Raw genomic sequence first — 20,238 nt, 5'->3', positions numbered from 1 at the left:
CAATATCATCATTAACTTCTAGATTTCTCTCTCTTCTAATTGACCATTTTTCCCTTTATGATCTCTCAAAATTCCATCCTTGAGTCATCACTTAATTTGGTAAAATTGCGATTTAGTCCCTCAAAATTCTTCACCTTTTTCAATTTGGTCCTAATCTATCCATTTTCCTTAGTTTCTAGATCATTCCACCCTTAAAATATTTACACCATTGGTCCTTCAACTTTTTCATATTTACACTTTCACCCCTCAAATTTTGAGTATTTACTCTTGGGCAACAAAATTTTTCTCTCTTTTGCGATTTAATCCTTTCTTAAACTAGTATGTCATAATATACTTCCCAATGTTGACATAACTCCAAAATTTCCCCTTTTTGTCGCTTTATTTCCTTATTTTATTATATCAAATATAATATCTTATTGTAAAAAATTTTTTTTGGGGTATTACACAATAACTTCTATTAATTGATAAGAAGAGCTTTCATATGTTCTGAGACGGGTGTTTTTTTGTAATCGATTTATGCTATTCTTTTCTACCAAAAGAGAATTTGTGGGTAGAGTATACTAAAAGAAATGTAAAAAATAAAGAATTGCAATATGAACGCAATAACCATACTCCTTTATTAAAGTTAAAGAAAGATAATCTTTTAGGTTTACATACCCTACTTCTTTATTAAAGTTAAAGAAAGATAATATTTCTTTTTAGACTGCCCCCACTAATAATTCATCAACTTTTAACTAGCTCCCAAATCTCAAGGAAATTGCAATGCTTTCCAACTTCCACACCAAAAAAGTGGAGATGAATTATCTCAATTTCCTTTATTCGGTTTCAAGGTGTCTACTACCTTCTATTCTTACTTACACTTGCCTCCTTTACCATCTCACTCCTCTAATGGAAAAGCTTCAAAACCTCCTCCTCCTCCAGTTGTTGCTGCTTCTTTCCCTTTCATCAGCTTACACGCCTCCAGATAAGTACTTCATCAACTGTGGATCTAATTCTAACGTCTCAGGCAGCGGAGGTCGAAACTTTGTCGGTGACCTGAATTCCGGTGTTTCCTTCTTTGTAGGGCAAAGCAGCCCTGTCCCTTATGCAAATCCTTCCTCATCTCAACTCTATCAATCCGCAAGAATCTATCGACGCCCTTCCTTTTACGAGTTTGTAATTAATGAGAGCGGCACCTACTTTGTACGTCTCCATTTCTTTGTTTCTTCATCTGATTCTAATCTAGCCACAGCTAAATTTAATGTCTCAGCTTCAGGATTTTGGCTATTATCAGACTTTACTCTCAAGAACAGTATTAGTTCACCTGTCATCAAAGACTTTTTGGTCACCATCAATGTAAAAAGATTTAGGATCTACTTCATACCTTCCCATGGATCAAACTTGGCTTTCGTAAACGCCATCGAAGTCTTTCTTACCCCCGAGGATTTCATCCCCGATACCGCTTCTCGTGTTACTCCTGCAGGAAGTAGAATTTCTTTTGATGGTTTGCCTTCTCAGGTGTTGCATACACTTTTTAGGATTAATGTTGGAGGGCTTACCCTCACACCAGAAAATGATACATTGTGGAGGAACTGGATACCAGATGATAGTTTCTTGCTTAATCCAATGGCTGCAAGGAACAGTGACTTCTTCCCTGATTCACCTAACTATCGAGAAGGAGGAGCCACTGAATATACTGCCCCAAGCCCTGTGTATAGGACTGCAAAAGAAATGAATATAGATGAGAGCAGACAACTAAATTTCTTCAATGTTACATGGAGTTTTAATGTGAGCAAGAGTTCTAGTCACTTCGTTCGGGTCCACTTTTGTGACATAATTAGTGTATCTCTTAATGTCACAATCTTCGATCTCTATATCTACAACAAGTTTAGTATGAGGATTAATCCATATGATAAAATGGGTCAGTTGGCTACTCCATTTTACTATGATTTTGTGGTTGATTCTGATGAGTCTGGAATCATGAACATAAGTATAGGGCCTCGATCGGATTCTCAAAATCAAACTGCCTTTCTGAATGGGCTAGAGATAATGCAGTTAATGAAGAAATCAGATTTTGTTTCGTGGCCAGGGAAGCCTGAAAGTAATAAGACTAGTCTGTTTGCTATAGTTGGCTCCATTGGTGGGGGTTCATTTGTTATTATTTTGGTAGCAATAGTGCTTCTGAGTTTGAAAAGGAGAAAAGTAAAGCCTGGACAATCTTCAAGTTGGCCTTTCTCAGGGCCTTTCTATGCAAGAAGCAGTTCTTACAATAGAATGTCTGAAAAGACTTCTAATATGTTACCTTCCAATTTAAACCTTGCTTTGAGATTATCATATCATGAAATTGAGCAATCAACCAAGAACTTCGATTCCAACTTGGTGATTGGGGAGGGTGGATTCGGAAAAGTCTATCAAGGAATGTTTCGTGGCATGAAAGTGGCTGTGAAAAGGAGTGAACCAGGACATGGCCAAGGCCTTTTAGAGTTCCAAACCGAGATAGTGGTCTTATCTCAAATTCGCCATCGTCATCTTGTTTCCTTAATCGGATATTGTGATGAAAGATTTGAAATGATACTGGTCTATGAATTCATGGAGCAAGGAACTCTTAGAGATCATCTCTATTATTCAACTGCCGATCTTGAGAAATCATACAGTGCACGTTCTGAATTCTCTTGGAAGCAAAGACTAGAAATTTGCATCGGTGCAGCTAAAGGCCTTAATTACCTGCACACAGGTGCAGCTGGAGGAATCATTCACCGTGATGTTAAGTCAACAAACATCTTGCTTGATGAACAATTTGTGGCCAAAGTTGCTGATTTCGGTCTTTCAAAATCAGGCATTCCTGATGTAGAACATAGCGTCGATGTAAAAGGTACCTTTGGTTATCTTGACCCTGAATACTTCATGTCTCTACAGTTGACAGATAAATCCGATGTGTATTCTTTCGGAGTTGTACTTCTAGAAGTCCTTTGTGCCAGGCCAGCGGTCATCAACTCGAACAGGAGGGAGGAAGTGAACTTAGCTGAATGGGGAATGTATTGGCTGAGGAAAGGTCAACTTGATAATATTATTGATCCAATACTAGTGGATACTATTAATCCCAACTCATTTAGGAAGTTTGCTGAAACAACAGAGAAGTGTTTGAAGGTATATGGTAGTGAAAGGCCAATCATGCGTGATGTTTTGTGGGACTTGGAATATGCATTGCAGCTTCAGCTTACTCCAATCAACAGAGGCCCGCTTGAAGATAGTATAACCAATGCTTCATTGGAATTTTCGATGCCTGTTCTCCATCAATTACCGTCTAATAGCTTTCCAGCTGTTGATGAAGACAACACTACTCTAGTATTTGATGATACTTCAGATGTAACTGCTAGTGAAGTATTCACAGAATTGAGGATTGGTGATTCTAGATAATCTCCACTGGTTTAAAGGAAAAACCCCATTTTTTTAGAAGAATTTCAGTGGTGTAGGACAATGGGAACCCCATCAATATACATGTTTCACTGCAGTAATACAAAGTAATTTCTCATGAGTGATGTACAAGCCCATTTTGCCCAGGCCCAAAAACTCACTTAAACCTACCCAAACCCAATTACAATACCCAAATAACCCATTACAGGCCCAAAACCCAAACCAACTAGATCTAGCCCAACAGCCCACAAACCCAATACCCATCAGCAGAAACAAGGATAGCAAAACAGTAACCCTAACCCTAGGTGCGCCACACCTAGGGTCGTCCGCTTGCCCTGCCACAGCCGCCATCGCCATGCCCACTTGCCACTGCTCACCTGCTCCGCCGCCCATCAATCATCTGCAAAATGAAGGAAAACACGCAAGTAGAAACAAGAAAGAAAAAACAAAAAATAAATCATGTATGTTTCAGCTATAAAAGCCTTGAAAAAGCTTTGTTGTTTCGGGGGGGTTACAAAAAAAAAACAGAGGAGAAATAAAAAAGCAATTGAATTTCTAAGGTGATTTTCCTTATGTTATTTATTTACTATTTTTTCTAATAATTTTACAAAGAAAAAAACAAAAAAGGTTAGGGTTTTACCTATTTTGGTGGCAGTGAAAGGAGAGAACCGAAAGGTTTTTTCTCACTTTCGGCCCGATTTGTTGAGATCTCGACATTTTTAGCCCCAAAACGGAACTCCTCGCGAAGAGGCGCTTAAAAGGGACACTTTTTATTTTCGCCAATCGTCAGACACTGCAACATCGACAACAATGACCAACTGCCGGCAGTAAATGCCGATGGTTGAAACCTCATGGGAGGTGGTGAAAATCGTGGAGAGAGGATTTGAAAGAGTGTTTTTGAAAAAAAAAACATTTTGAAAGAGAGAAAAAATGAAATTTTTGGGAATTTTTTTGGGATATATAGGAGCGTGAAACGGCGCCGTTTTGGCCCAGCTCCAAAACGCCCAAAATGGCGTTGTTTTGCGTCAGACCCGATTACCCGACCCGTCAACTCCAGGATCCGCGTGTTTTTTAAAACGGAAGGGCTAATTACGCTTTCAGCCCTTCCGCTTTTAAATAATTTTGCAATCAAGTTCTTTTTGTTTTTAAATTCGCCATGTAATTTATCTTGCTTTACAATCTGGTCCATTCCGAAACGCAATGTTTTGGAGGGTGGGAATATTTCTCATTTTGGTCCCTCCATTTTTACGCGCGTCAGATTGGGGCTCTGATTCTTTTTTTTTAAATTTGGATCTTTAATTTTATTTCTTTCTCAATTTAATCCCTTTCGCGTTTTATTTTTAATTTGGGCTCTCAATTTTATTTTAACTTCATTTTAATACAGTTCTCATTTATTATCAATTCTTTTTTATATTTATATCTATATATATATATATACATACATACATTTTCATAATATATATATGTACACATATATATTTTTATAATTTATTTAATATATACATACATACTCATATTTTTTATAATTTATATACATATCCATATATATATATACATATACATATATCTATATACATATTTTTTTTCACGAATATATATATACATACTTATATTTTTTTATAATTTTTATGTACATATACGTGTATATACATACTTACATATACTTTTATATTTAATAATTTTAAAATACATATATATACATATATTTTCATATTTTCATAATTTTATGTATATACATACATATATATTTCTCTTATATGTACACATATTTTTAGAATTTTATGTACATATACGTGTATATACATACTTACATATACTTTTATATTTAATAATTTTAAAATACATATATATACATATATTTTCATATTTTCATAATTTTATATATATACATACATATATATTTCTCTTATATGTACACATATACTTTTATATTTTACAATTTTATCTATTTTCTTTGTTGTTATTATTGATTCACTTGATGTTCATTTATTCATTTATCTACATATTCATTATTATTACTTTAAATGCTCTATTTTTTTTACTTGTTTATTTGCTTGTTATTGTGTACATGATTGATTTGTTTTTTATTTATCTTTTATTATTTTTGTTTTGCTCATATCATTTTTACTTATATTATTATAATTGTTGTTCCGTCATGCATAATTTTTATTCAAATACAAAAAGAAAATTTTAAATTAAGGCAATATTTTGGGTTTGGAAATTTAAGAAAACGTGCCCTAATGTGTTGGGTTTTGATTTCTCGTTTAGCCAAATAGCCTAATATCCTTTTAAAATTTCAAAGTATGGATTTTGGAAACTATAAGGTGATCTTGGTTTCGAGAGTTTAAAGTATCGTATCCTAATGTGCTGAATGTGATATCCTTTCGAAACAAGAGAATCCTAAATTCCAACCCATATTATTCGAAAATTTTTTAGGATCGTATTTTTAAAATTCTTCAAAGTTTTCAATCTTCGGCACTAAAGACACTAAATAATCAACTAGGTACTAATTTTGGGCGTTACAAGGGTGCTAATCCTTCCTCATACGTAACCGACTCCCGAACCTGTTTTTCTAAATTTCGTGGACCAAAATCGTTGTTTTAATAAAACCAAATCATTTATTAAAAACAACCACTTTTTGAGGTGACCCGATCACACCTCATTAAAAAAATTGGTGGCGACTCCCGTATTCATTTACTTTTTTCAAAATCCAAGTCGACCCCGTTTTATCAAAAAAATAGTGTCAACAAGTGATCTTGTTTTTAGTTTCGATATCAATCTTGTTGACACCATTTTTTGTAAAACGGGGTCGACTTGGATTTTTGAAAACAAAAACGAACATTAGAGTCGCGACCAATCTTTTTTTGATGAGGTGTGATCGGGTCACCTCGTAAAACAGTTGTTTTAAATAAACAGTTTAAATTTATTAAAATAATGCTTTTGGTCTGCAAAATTCAGAAAGATAGGTTCGAAAGTCAGTTACGTATGAGGAAGGATTAGCATCCTCGTAACGCCCAAAAATTAGTACCTAGTTGATTAATTAGTGTCTTAATATAAAAGATGTGCAAAAATTTTAAAATACGATCATTGTATTAAAAAACTTGTATAAATCAAATTAGCCGTTAAGACCCTTTCATTTCAAAGAGAAAATGTTATACCTAATGAATTAGGGTATGATATTTCACCTCCTCAAAAAATGAGCTTGTCCGAAAACTAATGCAATAAAGTTTAAAAAGATATTCAATTGTTTAAGTCAGATAAAAAAATCGCAGCTCTCAATACGTTAGGGCACAATTTCTCAAAATTCTAAACATTGTCTATTGCCTTTATTATTATTTTTTTAAAAATTCTCAATTCAAGAAAACAACGTGTCATATCCAATGCGTTAGGACACAACATATTAAATTCCCGATAATGAGCTTTTTATGTTTTTCTTATTAAAGAGCATTCTCGATTATTTAGATTCAATGAAAAAATTAAAACCCAATACGTTAGGACTCAATCCTCTCAAATCTAAACACGAAATTTTACTTATTTGAAAGTCGAAACTTATACGTTGAGATAAATTAATCTAACTTGAAATAGTAGAAATAAAACACGAGATTAACATGCGTACAAAGCAATATTGAATGCAATAGTATAAAAATAATACGAGCAACAAAAATAAAAATGAACGAATAAAAAGGACAAATTAATAACATGCAAAATAACAAATATAATAAACAAGTAAGCTTAAAACATTCTTTTAAAATAATGATGAAAACATAAATAAATAAACAAATAAAGAGAATGAATAGAATTATAAAAGGATAAATATGTATGTGTTTATGAAAAAATAGGTATATAGATATATACAGATATGTATGTAAATAAAAATACATACAAAAAATAACTATGTATATATATATACGAATATAAATAAGTTATAAAATATATATATGCATATATGTATATGTAAATTATAAAGTATGAAAAGGATATAAATATATATATAAATCAAAATAGCTTTCTACCATTTATATAGATATATAAATAAAATAGTATTGTGTAAAACTATTAGTGATTTTTAAACATAGAAGTATATAAAATAAACCTTTCTTTAAAAATATATATTTATAAAATAAAATCATTAAAATATATAGACAATATTGAATTAGTATAAAACCTAGACTAATACATTATGAAATATAATATATGATAAAAGAGTTAAAATAATAGCACATAATAAAATAAAATAATGTATAAAAGGGGTAAACAAATATATAAATTAATACAACAATAATACTTACAATAATAATAATAATAATAATAATCTAATTAGTTAATAATAATAAAATAACAATGAAAAAGGGCTAAATTAGAAATAAATAAAATCTTAGGAGCGAAATCGGGAATAAACAAAGAAAAGAAAGGTCAAATTGAACGTGCGGTTAACGAGGAGGGGCCAAATGGGCAATAATCCCATCCTCCAAAAAGCACCGTTCCCTTAGAGACTGAATCATGATAAAATAAAATTATTGGGCTTAATTAAAAGAAATAAAAACAAGCAAAAGGATCTAATTGAAACAGGTGTAAAATTCGGAAGGACCAAGATGGCTATTGTCCCAATTTAAAAGAAAACACGCGGATCCCTGGGTGCGGGTCGGGTCGCGCAAAACGGCGCCGTTTTGGCACTAAAAGACCCTGAATGAAACGGTGCGGTTTTGTAACACTATAAAAGCTAATTTTTTTTCAAAACTCATTTCTTCTTCTTTTTCAGAAAAAATACAGAGTATTCTCTCTACCCCGATCTAAGGCCAAATAAACCAAAAAAAAGGGAAATCTTTGGATCTGCCTCCCCTTTTGCTGTGGCTTTTCGCCTAACCCCGAGGATTAAGTGGCCTTGCAAATCGGAGAGTGGGACACCGACAAACGGGTAAATATTTTGTTTTATTTTCTCTTTTAAGAATCAAAACAAATGGAAAAATGTCAACTTTTTTGTTTAAACCCGATCTTTAGACCCTTTGGTATTCGATCCCCTGTTTCTTTTTTTCTCGTATGTAAAAAAAGCAATAGATAAAAGGTAGAGTAAAAAAAACAAAATTAAAAAGAATTAAAACGCAAAATCCCAGTAAACCTTCTAAAGACTTCTCCGTTTTGGTGTTTTTTATTTTTTCTTCCTTTTTTATTTCTGGAAAAGACCCCCTTTTTACAAAGTGAGGTTCGGCTCTTATAGCCGAAAATACAAGATTTTTCCTTTCTTTTGTTCCGTGTTTTCTTTTCTTTTGCGGGTGGAGCAGGTGGCTGAGCGGTGGCAAGTGGGCGGTGACCGACGTGACAGTGGCAGCTAGGGTTTGACCGTTCTTCTGTTTCTGATTTGATGTTGGGATTTGGGCTACTGTTAATTGGGCTTAGGGTTATTGGGCCGGGTATTGTAATTGGGCTTGGTTTTTAAATGTTTAGTTTTGGTTGTAATTGGGTTTTTGGGCCCCGGGTAAATTTGGGCTTGTACAAATCTGATAGTAGGTTAATTTCTGCCAAATGGTTCCTGAAATGGTGATTGGAAGGTTACAACTATAAGTATAAATTATTGAAAGAATCTTAAAAGAATATAGTTTTGATGTGACCAGATTGCAAGAAGACAAATCGTCTTTATATTCATTTAAGCTTACATCAGCATCACACTGTTTCCATTGACCAAGTAAATGCCTGTAAAGCCAGAAATGTCCTCTACCGAATGAACAAAGTCTACAATTACGAGGGCATTTAAGGCATTTCCCAATGCAACACGGCTTAGAATTTTCTCTGAGCCTGTTTTGGTTCATAAACGAATTCAGGCTCCCTGTTGACTTATCTTCAATCCTTCAATAGGAATCATTGATTCACATAATGGAATTGTTTTGAAGAGACAAAGTTTAACCAAATACTGCAAATCAATGGGAAAGTTTCAGTGGGATAAACATCATGAGTCTTTAAGCCTTTTTCTTTATCTTGTCATTTTCTTCTCATATCAGCTGCCTTCTTCAGCATACACGCTTCCAGACAAGTATTTCATCAACTGTGGATCAAACATCGCCGTAAACGTCAGTTCCCAGACCTTTGTCAGTGACTCGAATTCGGATGTTTCATTTACGGAACAAAACAGCTTTGTCACATACAACAGGCAGGCATCAGAAACACCACCTCTGTATCAAACTGCAAGAGTTTTTCGGAAGCAGTCTTCATATGAGTTCAAAATCAATACTAATGGCACTTACCTGGTACGCCTTCATTTCTCCAACTCAACTGATATCTCAGATGCTATTTTCAATGTTTCAGCTTCAGGTTTTCTCCTCTTGCATGATTTCACTGTCCAAAAAATTGGCAGCTCTACCATAACAAAGGAATTCATTTTGAGCATTCCAATAGGCAAATTTTTAATCTACTTTGTACCGCAAGGATCTTCTTTCGCATTCATCAATGCCATCGAGGTCTTTCCGGCCCCTCCAGATTCCATTTCTGATGAGCCTACACAGATTAGTCGGACTGGAAACAGCAATGATTACAAAGGCCTGCTCTCTCAAGCATTACAGACGATTCATAGGATTAATGTTGGAGGCCCTACACTTACACCAGATAATGATACTTTGTTAAGAACATGGCTTCCTGATGATAGTTATCTGACCAATTCAGGCATTGCAAAGAATAGTGAAGTTTTCTCAGGTAGGCCTAATTATGATCTTGTTACCGATTTTATTGCACCAGATCTAGTATACAGGACCTCCAAAGAGATGGCATCAAACGACTCCAATATAACCTGGTCTTATGATGTAACCAGAGATGCTAGGCACTTGATTCGGGTTCATTTCTGCGATGTTATTAGTGTATCACAGAATGTTTTAAGTTTTTTTCTCTATATAAATAGCAACTTCAGCCAGAACATTAACCCTTACCGAGAAGTGGTTAAACTGGAGACTCCATTTTTCATGGACTTTGTGGTTGATTCTGATGATTCAGGGTTCATAAACATCTCCATAGGGCCTGATAGTAATTCTTTAGTTCAAAATGCTTTTCTAAATGGCGTTGAGATAATGGAAATGATGGGGAAATCTAATTTGGTCCCTGTAACACATAAGTCCAACAATATGTCTCCCTTCATTATTGTTGGTGTGGTCCTCGGAGGTCTTGTTCTTGTCTGCATCTTTGGAGGTCTATTGTTTATTGGACTGAGACGTAGGAAGCCAAAACCTGTTGAAACTTCAGAATGGTCACCATTACCTATATTTAAAGGAAGTTCTCATGGTAAATCCAAGACACCAAGCAAAGAGGGAACCATTACTGCTTCTCCTGTGCCTAACTTGAACCTTGGTTTAAGGATACCATTAGACGAGATTCAGTTGGCAACAAAAAACTTCAATAAGAAGTTGCAGATTGGTAAGGGTGGATTTGGGACTGTCTATCAAGGGACTCTCCGGAATGGCTTGAAAGTGGCTGTGAAACGAAGTCAGCCAGGGTCAGGTCAAGGTCTACCGGAATTTCAGACGGAGATCATGGTTTTATCAAAAATTCGACATCGCCATCTTGTTTCTTTGATCGGATATTGTGATGAAAGGCTTGAGATGATACTTGTGTACGAGTTAATGGAGAAAGGAACTTTGAGGGATCACCTATATAACGCAAAACTACCTTGCTTGTCTTGGAAGCAAAGGCTCGATATTTGCATTGGTGCTGCAAGAGGACTTCATTACCTTCACAAAGGTGCATCTGGGGGCATCATTCACCGTGATGTCAAGTCGACAAACATCTTGCTCGATGAGAACCTTGTAGCCAAAGTAGCTGACTTTGGCCTTTCAAGATCAGGTCCTCCGGATCAATCCCATGTTAGCACAGGCATTAAAGGAACTTTTGGTTATCTTGATCCTGAGTACTTTAAAACACAACAGCTGACAGAGAAATCCGATGTTTATTCGTTCGGAGTGGTTCTTCTTGAGGTGCTCTGTGCAAGGCCGGCTGTCAATCCTGCACTCCCAAGAGAGCAAGTGAACCTAGCAGAATGGGGAATGCGTTGCAAGAACAAAGGATTGCTTGATCAGATTGTGGATCCATCCATAAGAGATCAGATCAATCCCAACTCATTAAGAAAATTTGCAGAGATAACAGAGAAATGTTTGCAAGAAGATGCCTGTGATAGGCCTGGCATGGGTGATGTGGCATGGGACTTGGAGTATGCGTTACAGCTCCAGCAAACAGCAGTTGTCCAAGAGCCACACGAGGACAGTGCATCAAATACTAACGGTATGCTATCGTTGCATGTTATCCAGCGTTTACCTTCCACAAATATCGAATTTGAGGGAGATGATATGTCCATCATAAAGGAGGATGAATCTGACTCAGTCCCATCGGCAAGTGGAGTTTTCTCCCAATTGAAAATGGATGAAGCCAGATAAATCATTTGGTTTATAAAGCAAAGTTTCCCGGTGTAATGTTTTTTGTTCTACCCTATGTTTCACATCTGGAATTAAATTTGGCACTGCTTTCATAAGCAAGACATTTCAATTACAGTGTTTAAACTGCAAGATGTATAATATAATAATGTAACAACCATTTTCAAGATCACATGTTTACCAGACCAGATGGTTAAACTGTACACATGCCAGCTAGAAACACAACTTATATAACATATGTACCAATACTAGAGTCCTGAATATTACAAACCAGAAGGACAAAAGGAAAAAAATGAGCAACATAAATCCGAATGAGAGAGATTTGTACTAAAGACCAGGGCCTTTTCTGCTCGGTCCGGAAGCCGAAGTTGCCGCTTGCTACTCCTGCTTTGATAAAACCCAACCGCTGTGACCTTCAGCTGAATTTGAAGTCCTAACATATTTGATCTCGGGAACAGCTTCCTCACTTGCATCTCCAGTCATCTTTGTTGATCGAAGAGTTCTACAGCTGTAATACCCAATTTTAAGCCCGGGCCAAATAAATAAACATCAAAATAATAAAATAATAAACAGTCCATTTTTACATGTATGTGGCCCAATTATACTAACGGCCCAAATACCTAGCCCTAACAGCACACATCCGAAAAAACCTAGCCCTTTGCCCCAGCGCCGCACGTCAGCAAGGCTCCCTCGCACGCCTCCGCCGCAGACGAATCGGGCCACGTCGCCCCCGCACAACGCACGTTCTCCTCCAGTGCATCTGTAACAAACCACGAACAGCACTAGAATAACAGAAATATAGAAAAAGAGATTGTTTTTTTTTCTCTGTAAAGATTCGGTTATAAAAACCGATGGACATCTGCAAAATTTTTTTTTTACGCATATTGAAGAAAGAAAACAAAAAAAAAATCGAGGCAGAAAAGTTTTTTTGATAGGTGATTTTCTTCGTCTTTTATTTCTTTCTCTTTTATCTCTTTGATTTTTTTTTCTTGGTGCACCAAACGAAAATAAAAGGAAGAAGAGAGGTCCTTACCAACATAGGCGCGCCGTCGACATCCTGATTTGCTTCGTCAAAATCTAAGTTGAAAAGGGGGGGTTTCGGCATGAAGAGCAGAGGGGAGGATACAGCAGTTCTTGCGGCTGCTGTTACTGAAAATGGAGTAGAATATCAGATTTGCTTCAAAACGACGCCGTTTAAGCTCAGTTCAAATAGCTTCAAAACGACGCCGTTTAAGAGGCGAGACCCGATGATCCGACCCGATACGAGAAAGAGGATCCGCGTGTTTTATACTGATGATTTATTTGCGCATTGAATCCTCCTATTTTCTCGATTTGTTTTGATTCAATCCCTTTCATTTTTTTAATTTCGGCCATATAAGTTTATCTTGTTTCCAATTTCATCCTCTTATCAGTTGAGGATACATATGTCCAAAACGATGCTGTTTTCAATGATCTGACCTGGTTTCCTAGACTGGTGCGCTTAATTGCTGCATTAGTCCCTTCAATTTCAAACAAATTACAAATCGGTTCCCTTTTATTTTATTTATTTTCAAATTTTCCCCAAACATTTGCTTTAGGACTAATTTAATCCTTTTTGTACATGTGTTTTTTTTTAAATAATTGATTTGATATCATTTTTATTATTACTATTATTAATATTATTATTAGTATGGTATTTGTTTATAAAAATACTTTTTTTATATACAATATTTCATTCTATACATTATTTGTTTTAAGTAGAGGTGTCCATGGGCCGGGTCGGGTCGAATTTGGGCCGGGCCCAGAAAAAATTTTGGCCTGTGACCTAGGCCAGGACCCAGCCCGAAATATGGGCCTGGAATTTTGTATAGGCCCGGCCCAGAAAAAATTCCTAAGCCCAGCCCGGCCCGACCCATTTTTTAATAAACACAAAAAATTTATTTTAAGAATAAAAAATAAAAAATATATATTTATTATATTCGGGCCGAGTCGGGCCTGGGCCAAAAAAGTGGTGCCCAAGGCCCGACCTGTTTTCTAAACGAGCCTCGTTTTTTTGCCCAAACCCATATTTCGGGACTATATTTTTACCCGAACCCTCCCATATTTCGGGCGGGTTGTCGGGCCGGGATGTTTGGTAACTTAAGATGAGTGATAGTAATGGTTTTATTTGAGGAGAGATGATATGAGGGAAGTCAATAAAAATAGATTGAGGTATGATGTAAGATAGTGTGTGAATGAAAACAATAATGAGTAATAATTTTTTATTAAAAATGTTTTTTTTAATTATTAGAGATTATTAAAATATTATGTTATAAAAATTTTAGAACTTATGCTTTTATAGATTTTATAATTTTTTATTTTTAATAATTTTAAAATCAATTTAAAAAGTCAATTATACCCTCTTAAAATAATAAAAAAATTAAGTAAGCCTTCCATCACGTCAGCATTTTTCATATTAAATGCCATGCTAGCCATCATATTATTATATTTCACGTCTGTCTAGGGCTTCAACGAAAAATCATATTATAAGGACTGAATTAATTACAGACTTTTGATTAAAGACTCAATTGATTGCTTCTGAACGAGGGATTTAATTGGTTTTTAAATTAGAGAGGCCCTTTACACCAAAATTATGGGCTGGGCTACCACTTTATAAAAGAAAAAGTTCCAACTTTAACATAAACTGTATTTGGACATCTTACTTAGTGTAGGGGCTACGTTTTAATCCATGGAGAAGTAAAATCATATTAGCCGCCCCTTTAAGGCCTCGTTTATTGTGATTTTGAGAAATTATATCATATGATTTTGATTGAGATTTAAGTAATATTTGTTATTTTATGATATGAAATTATTGGTATGATTAGGGGAGAAAGTATTGTATGAAATTGTAATTTCACGTCATCTCTATCCATTTCTAATAGAAGAATAACAAATTAAATTTTTTCGGAAGAAATTTATCCCCTATTATCTCATTGGCTGACCTCAACCCTTGTTATTTTGAGGTCATATCTAATATTTAGAGTTTACCTCGATTTGGTACCGCTCTCGTGGCCTGTACCGAAACAGTACTTTACCTCTAAATGTCCAATCAACTGTGCCTCAATGCATTTCAAGGAGAACCAGCTAGCTCTGGATGTCACTTACACTGTGTTTGGTTCAGTGTAATAGGTAATCCATTACGCCCCGATTACCCGCCTATTACATTACGCCCCTATTCCGGCGTTTGGTTCGCTATAATAGATATTACGCGCATAATACAATCCCGACCTAATCCCCAAATTCCCTGCTTTTCTATTCCCTTCCCAAATCCCAGATTACCTATTACGTCCGGCTTCCCTTCCCAACTCTCTGTTTTACCCTCCCTCCCTACCCGAAATCTACCTCCACCCTCTCCTTTTTCTGTCCCCATCATTTCTCCTCCCATTTCCCACTGCTTCATTTTTCCTCTCGAAGCACGTTTGGTTGTTGAATCTTACCGACGACTGGGGTTCCTCTCCCTCGGAAATCCTTAACTCTCGCCTAAAATCGCAAGGTAAGGATAATGGGTAATATATTTTGTTTTTCTTTTGTTTACTATGCTTTTGAGGTAGAGTATGTTTAGGTCTTAACAGTTCTCTATTTATGTTGATCAAAATTATTTGGGGTTAGCTTAAAATCACTACAAAGTTAAATGTCTCCATCTCTGCAAGTCCCCCCAATATATATATTTTTGCGAAAAATTTTGAACTTGGGAGAAGATATCTAATTCTTATAGATTGGTTTAGTTTTCTATATGGAATGGACATTGTTATCAGTTAATCCTAGTTGCTTGATGAATCTTTCTTCTTCTTTGACTTCTCTTAATCTGTTTGGGCGTCGTATGCAATGGAACTTCTCTTAATCTATCTCAAATACAACTAAATAAAAATTCATATTTTTTCAACTATTCTTCTGAAAATTTATTTTGTTTGTTTTGCAGTATCTTGAATACATATGACAGATACAAATATTTTAAAAAAAACTAAGAACCCGAGAAGAAAGCTTTGCCTTTGGTTTTTGTTGCTCGATGTTCATTTTATATTTGTTAATTCATGAAACGAAAGCTCTCATATTTTTACTGGTCAGCTTATGAGGATTAGGGAATTTTAATGTGTTGATAGAGATCTTCATCTAGATATATAATACTAGCTATCCGTGTGATTGCTTTAACTATGGAGAACTTAATCTAGATAAATCGTGTTTAGATTATGTATGTACTTGCTTTGTACTTGTTGGATTTAATAAACATTAGATTCGGCAATCTGCATTTCAAAGATTTATGGTGTTATATATTTATATAAAATTTGGCAAGTTTATAATTTGTATCATATAAAATTTCTTACATTTGCTTATTCATTTAGTTTGCAATATGATTAATCTTAATAAAATCAACCTATATATGTTTTTGTTCTTTGATTGGAGCTCGCATAGATGAATACTTAATTTGATTTTGGTGTGTAATTGTAAGCTTCTAATTATTTGTTTAGCGATATTCTTGCTTGGAAATATTGCTTACTTGATTTCTTGGTATTTTTTTGTCGCTTTTGAACAAGGTTTGATTGTTGTTTTAACCCTTTTTCTTTGATTTATCATATTGTGATGATCAGATTGTTATGAATGTCGTGGTCTGGATACGATGAATCCAATATTAATCATAGACAAAAAGTGAAGTCGGTGAGTTGTTAACTTTGCAAATCTTGCTATATTATTTAAATCAAGGTCAAGGTCGATGTGGATCATGACGTGACATGGATTTACCAAAATTTTCTATGTTTTCTCTATATTTGGAGGACCATTCCTCCACACTAGTGTCTGAATATGTTATGTATACATAAAGAAACTGAAAAGTCCGAATATGAAGAAATAATTGGGACTTGCTTTGTTTTCTCTGAAGATGGTGAGCAATATTTCCTGTTATACTTACTTTGAGCTAAACCGGGACTTGGTTAACTTACTCCATCCTATTCTCTCTTTGTTATCATCTTCTTGCCCCTTGCATAGCGGAATAGCAAGTTACTTGTACAATCCAGGCATTCTTGTCGTGTTATTATTATTTTTCTATGTCGTATTGCATTTAAGGTGTTATATAGTTTGTGACACGATAAATCCATGATAGATTTTGGCATGTTTGTGCATACATGTTGTGTTCCAAGAGTTGAACTTCATCAGTAACATAGGTCGCCTCTTGGTTTATTCTGCTTTCAAACATTTTGCATTGCATGAATTAATAACTTGTGTGTGAAATTATGATTTACTGAAGCTTCACTGTAGTACATGAAGAGACAGTCCATCGAGGCAAATCTCTTCTCGAGCAAATATATACTAGATCCAAATCAAGCTCAGAAAGCAAGTAAAACCGGTCGCTCGACTTCGAAGATTCTCAAGTTCGATTGTTACTCGACGAGGATGTTCAAGTCGAAACAAATTCCCAAAATAATTCAATTTTGTAAACTAGCAAACTCAAAATTTGTAGTTAAATGTTGATCCTTAACTTTGAAAGTAATTTAATGAAAATTTGAAAGTAATTTAATGAAATTCAAGCTTAGTTATGCTCGAGGAAGAGTCCATATTTTTAAGCGGTGGATCTTGTATATAAACTATTTTAGCAGATTGCGAATTATAATGCAGCAAATGTAACTTTTTAGTAATGAAGGTGTGATTGATCCGAATTATTTTAAATTGTATAAATTCATATAAGAAAATTTATTATTAAGAATTTTATGAAATTATATATTATTATTAATTATATGTAATAATAATTATTTTAAATTATACAAATTCATATAAGATAATTTATTAGTTATAATTATTTTAAATTTTATTAAATCATATATTTTAATTAAAATATATTTAATATTAATTATTTCAAATTATCTTTTATAGTATCATATATTATGATTTGAGTAAATTCATATAAGAATATTAATTATTAAGAATTTTATTAAATTATATATTTTAATTATAATATATTTAATAATAATTATGTTAATTTATATTTTATAGTATCATATATTATGATTTGAGTAAATTTATATAAGAATATTGATTATTAAGAATTTTATTAAATTATATATTTTAATTATAATATATTTAATAATAATTATGTTTAAATATGATTAAATTATTTATTATTGATATTAATAATCTTATTAAAATTTAAATAACAATAACAATAATTATTTACCAAAACAAATTTATGGTAAGGGTATTTTAGTCATTTTAGTTTTTTTCCATTATGTTATTACAACTCTATTCCATTCAACCAAACACAAGATTACTATTACGCCTCTATTCCATTACATTCAACCAAACAATTGATTTGCTATTACGTCTCTATTCCATTACGCCTCTAATCTATCTATTCCAATACAGCGAACCAAACGTGCTCTTAGTTTAGATCTTAACGACTAGGGGTTTTATTTTTTCTCCAAAGTATTGTTCTTTTCCCTCCCAAATTGACGAATGGTAACTTAAAAAAAATCTGTGATCATTAACGACTAATTCCAAACTCCCACCGAATTATTTTTAAAATATAGATTCCAGTACTAGTCAATATAACACCAAAAAATTGGTTGAATCACACTGTGAATACATTTGACAGAGTCCTCCCAACCCCTTTTACCGATTACATTAACTTGGGTTAATTAGGCAGAATTAGGTTTCCCGCTACCCATCTTTTAATTTCACGATATATTAGAAAACGTAATGAATAGACATTAAGCTTCCCTAGCATTTACATGCTCAACCTGGAACTGGGAAGAAAGTCATCGTATGTGGACATTTCCACTACATAGAGAAAGGAGGAATAATTAGTTGCATCAAACCTATCTCTGGAAGTGATTGGGTCAACTCTTTACATATTACGACCATCTCAAATGGATTGACATTGACTTGTCAAAATATGATTTTAATGATTATTATTTTTTAAGTTTAAAACAAAGTCAAAAGCTCGACATGGCTGGCTGGCTTGTTTATGGGGTTTAATAACCCCCTCCATCTTGTCCGCATGTTCACATGGGACGTATAGTGTGTATAAATAATAGGAGCTGCCTTCATCATGTTCATACAACAAAAACGATTATGGAATCCTCTTCTCTTATTTCCTTCTCATTGCTCTTTTGCTTTAGTATACTATTCTTTGGTTCAAATGGAGTCGAAGCTCGAAGAGCCCCTCCGTCCATCTCTTATTTGATTAGTGAAAATCTGTTTAATTCCATATTTCTACACAAGGATGATAATGCATGCCCTGCAAGAAACTTTTACAATTACACCTTCTTTATTCAAGCCGCGAAATGCTTTCCAAGCTTTGGCAACACAGGGGATATAGCTACCCGAAAGCGTGAGATTGCAGCTTTTCTTGCTCAAATATCCCACGAGACCACCGGCGGATGGGCCACCGCACCTGACGGACCATACGCTTGGGGCTTGTGCTTCAAAGAGGAAATCAACCCTCAAAGCAACTACTGTGACTCTACCAACACACAATGGCCTTGCTACCCTGGCAAATCATACCATGGAAGAGGCCCCATTCAACTATCCTGGTAATGATATTGCATTTTGTGTGCGCACTGCGCGTGTGTTTTATTGGAAGCTATTAAGCCAAGGCAAGGTTTAACTGAATAGATTGGTGTTATTGATAACAGGAATTACAATTATGGACCAGCTGGGAAGGCAGTGGGTTTTGACGGGCTAAGGAACCCAGAAATAGTAGCCAACAACTCCTTGATCGCATTCAAAACCGGGCTTTGGTTCTGGATGACGGAGCAGAGCCCAAAGCCGTCTTGCCACGATGTCATGGTTGGTAAATATGTCCCGACGGAAGCCGACTTGGCAGCTAATCGGACGGCGGGATATGGGTTGGTAACCAACATAATCAACGGTGGGTTGGAGTGTGGAATACCCAACGATGCACGTGTAAATGACAGAATTGGATTCTTTGAGAGATATGCTCAGTTATTTAAAGTTGATACAGGGCCTAACCTAGACTGTGCGAATCAAAAGCCGTTTTAACAAAAATGGGGTTCCCTACCTCTGTTTTCTTCTTGTATAATAAAACAGGGCAGTGCTTGTTTGTTGTGACCTTGTGATACAATTGTAATTTCCATAATAATAGTAAATGTTTATTCTGACGGAAGAGCAAAGGGTTTTTCTCAATGGAATTTTCTTTTTGTTTTGTTTTAGGGTTGATTCTCTGTGAGATTTTATGAATAGATTATTCTAAAATCCGACGTTAATGATCAAGGCTGAAACATGCAGGCAAATAGCATGGTTATAAGAAGAAAACGTCAAAGCATAAACTGACAATGACGTTCGAATCAGCTAATTTATTTGGTGCAGCCACAGCTCAAGAACTAAAAGTTTCCAGGCCTTCACTCGCCTATTCCTTCTAAGTGGACTATTGGGCTGAAGAGAGAGGAATAGAAGACAATTCAAAGGACAACAAGCT

The 20,238-nt window shown here is 34.8% G+C and overlaps 3 protein-coding genes and 1 long non-coding RNA gene across 4 annotated transcripts; 3 read left to right on the top strand and 1 right to left on the bottom strand.

The window, feature by feature from the left end:
* Window positions 1-706: 706 nt before the first annotated feature.
* LOC105802898 (probable receptor-like protein kinase At5g24010) lies at window positions 707-3,947 on the top strand. The gene has a single exon (XM_012634804.2). The coding sequence runs from the start codon at window positions 763-765 to the stop codon at window positions 3,394-3,396; it is 2,634 nt and encodes an 877-aa protein (XP_012490258.2). The 5' UTR covers window positions 707-762; the 3' UTR covers window positions 3,397-3,947.
* Window positions 3,948-8,138: 4,191 nt separating this feature from the next.
* Window positions 8,139-11,967, top strand: LOC105802899 (probable receptor-like protein kinase At5g24010). The gene is made up of 2 exons (XM_012634805.2): window positions 8,139-8,308; window positions 8,573-11,967. Exon 2 carries the CDS (start codon window positions 9,309-9,311, stop codon window positions 11,796-11,798), a length of 2,490 nt encoding a protein of 829 aa, XP_012490259.2. The 5' UTR covers window positions 8,139-8,308; window positions 8,573-9,308; the 3' UTR covers window positions 11,799-11,967.
* A 42-nt stretch (window positions 11,968-12,009) lies between these two features.
* LOC128034539 (uncharacterized) lies at window positions 12,010-12,986 on the bottom strand. The gene is made up of 3 exons (XR_008190608.1): window positions 12,829-12,986; window positions 12,416-12,555; window positions 12,010-12,303 (listed from the first exon to the last, which is right to left on the bottom strand). It is a non-coding gene; the product is annotated as an uncharacterized LOC128034539 (long non-coding RNA).
* A 5,862-nt stretch (window positions 12,987-18,848) lies between these two features.
* LOC105802901 (chitinase 10) lies at window positions 18,849-19,972 on the top strand. Its single transcript, XM_012634807.2, has 2 exons — window positions 18,849-19,333; window positions 19,436-19,972. The coding sequence occupies exons 1-2, from the start codon at window positions 18,873-18,875 to the stop codon at window positions 19,800-19,802; spliced, it is 828 nt and encodes a 275-aa protein (XP_012490261.1). The 5' UTR covers window positions 18,849-18,872; the 3' UTR covers window positions 19,803-19,972.
* Window positions 19,973-20,238: the final 266 nt, after the last annotated feature.

Source organism: Gossypium raimondii, chromosome 11, assembly GCF_025698545.1.
Source record: "Gossypium raimondii isolate GPD5lz chromosome 11, ASM2569854v1, whole genome shotgun sequence".
NCBI classification, from domain to species: Eukaryota; Viridiplantae; Streptophyta; class Magnoliopsida; order Malvales; family Malvaceae; genus Gossypium; species Gossypium raimondii.
This window is presented reverse-complemented; position numbering and strand designations above follow the sequence as displayed.

Coding starts and splice junctions, on each gene's coding strand:
- LOC105802901 (XM_012634807.2), top strand. CDS start 18,873: ATGGAATCCTCTTCTCTTATTTCCTTCTCATTGCTCTTTTGCTTTAGT. Junction 19,334..19,435: donor GGCCCCATTCAACTATCCTG/GTAATGATATTG, acceptor TATTGATAACAG/GAATTACAATTATGGACCAG.
- LOC105802899 (XM_012634805.2), top strand. CDS start 9,309: ATGGGAAAGTTTCAGTGGGATAAACATCATGAGTCTTTAAGCCTTTTT.
- LOC105802898 (XM_012634804.2), top strand. CDS start 763: ATGCTTTCCAACTTCCACACCAAAAAAGTGGAGATGAATTATCTCAAT.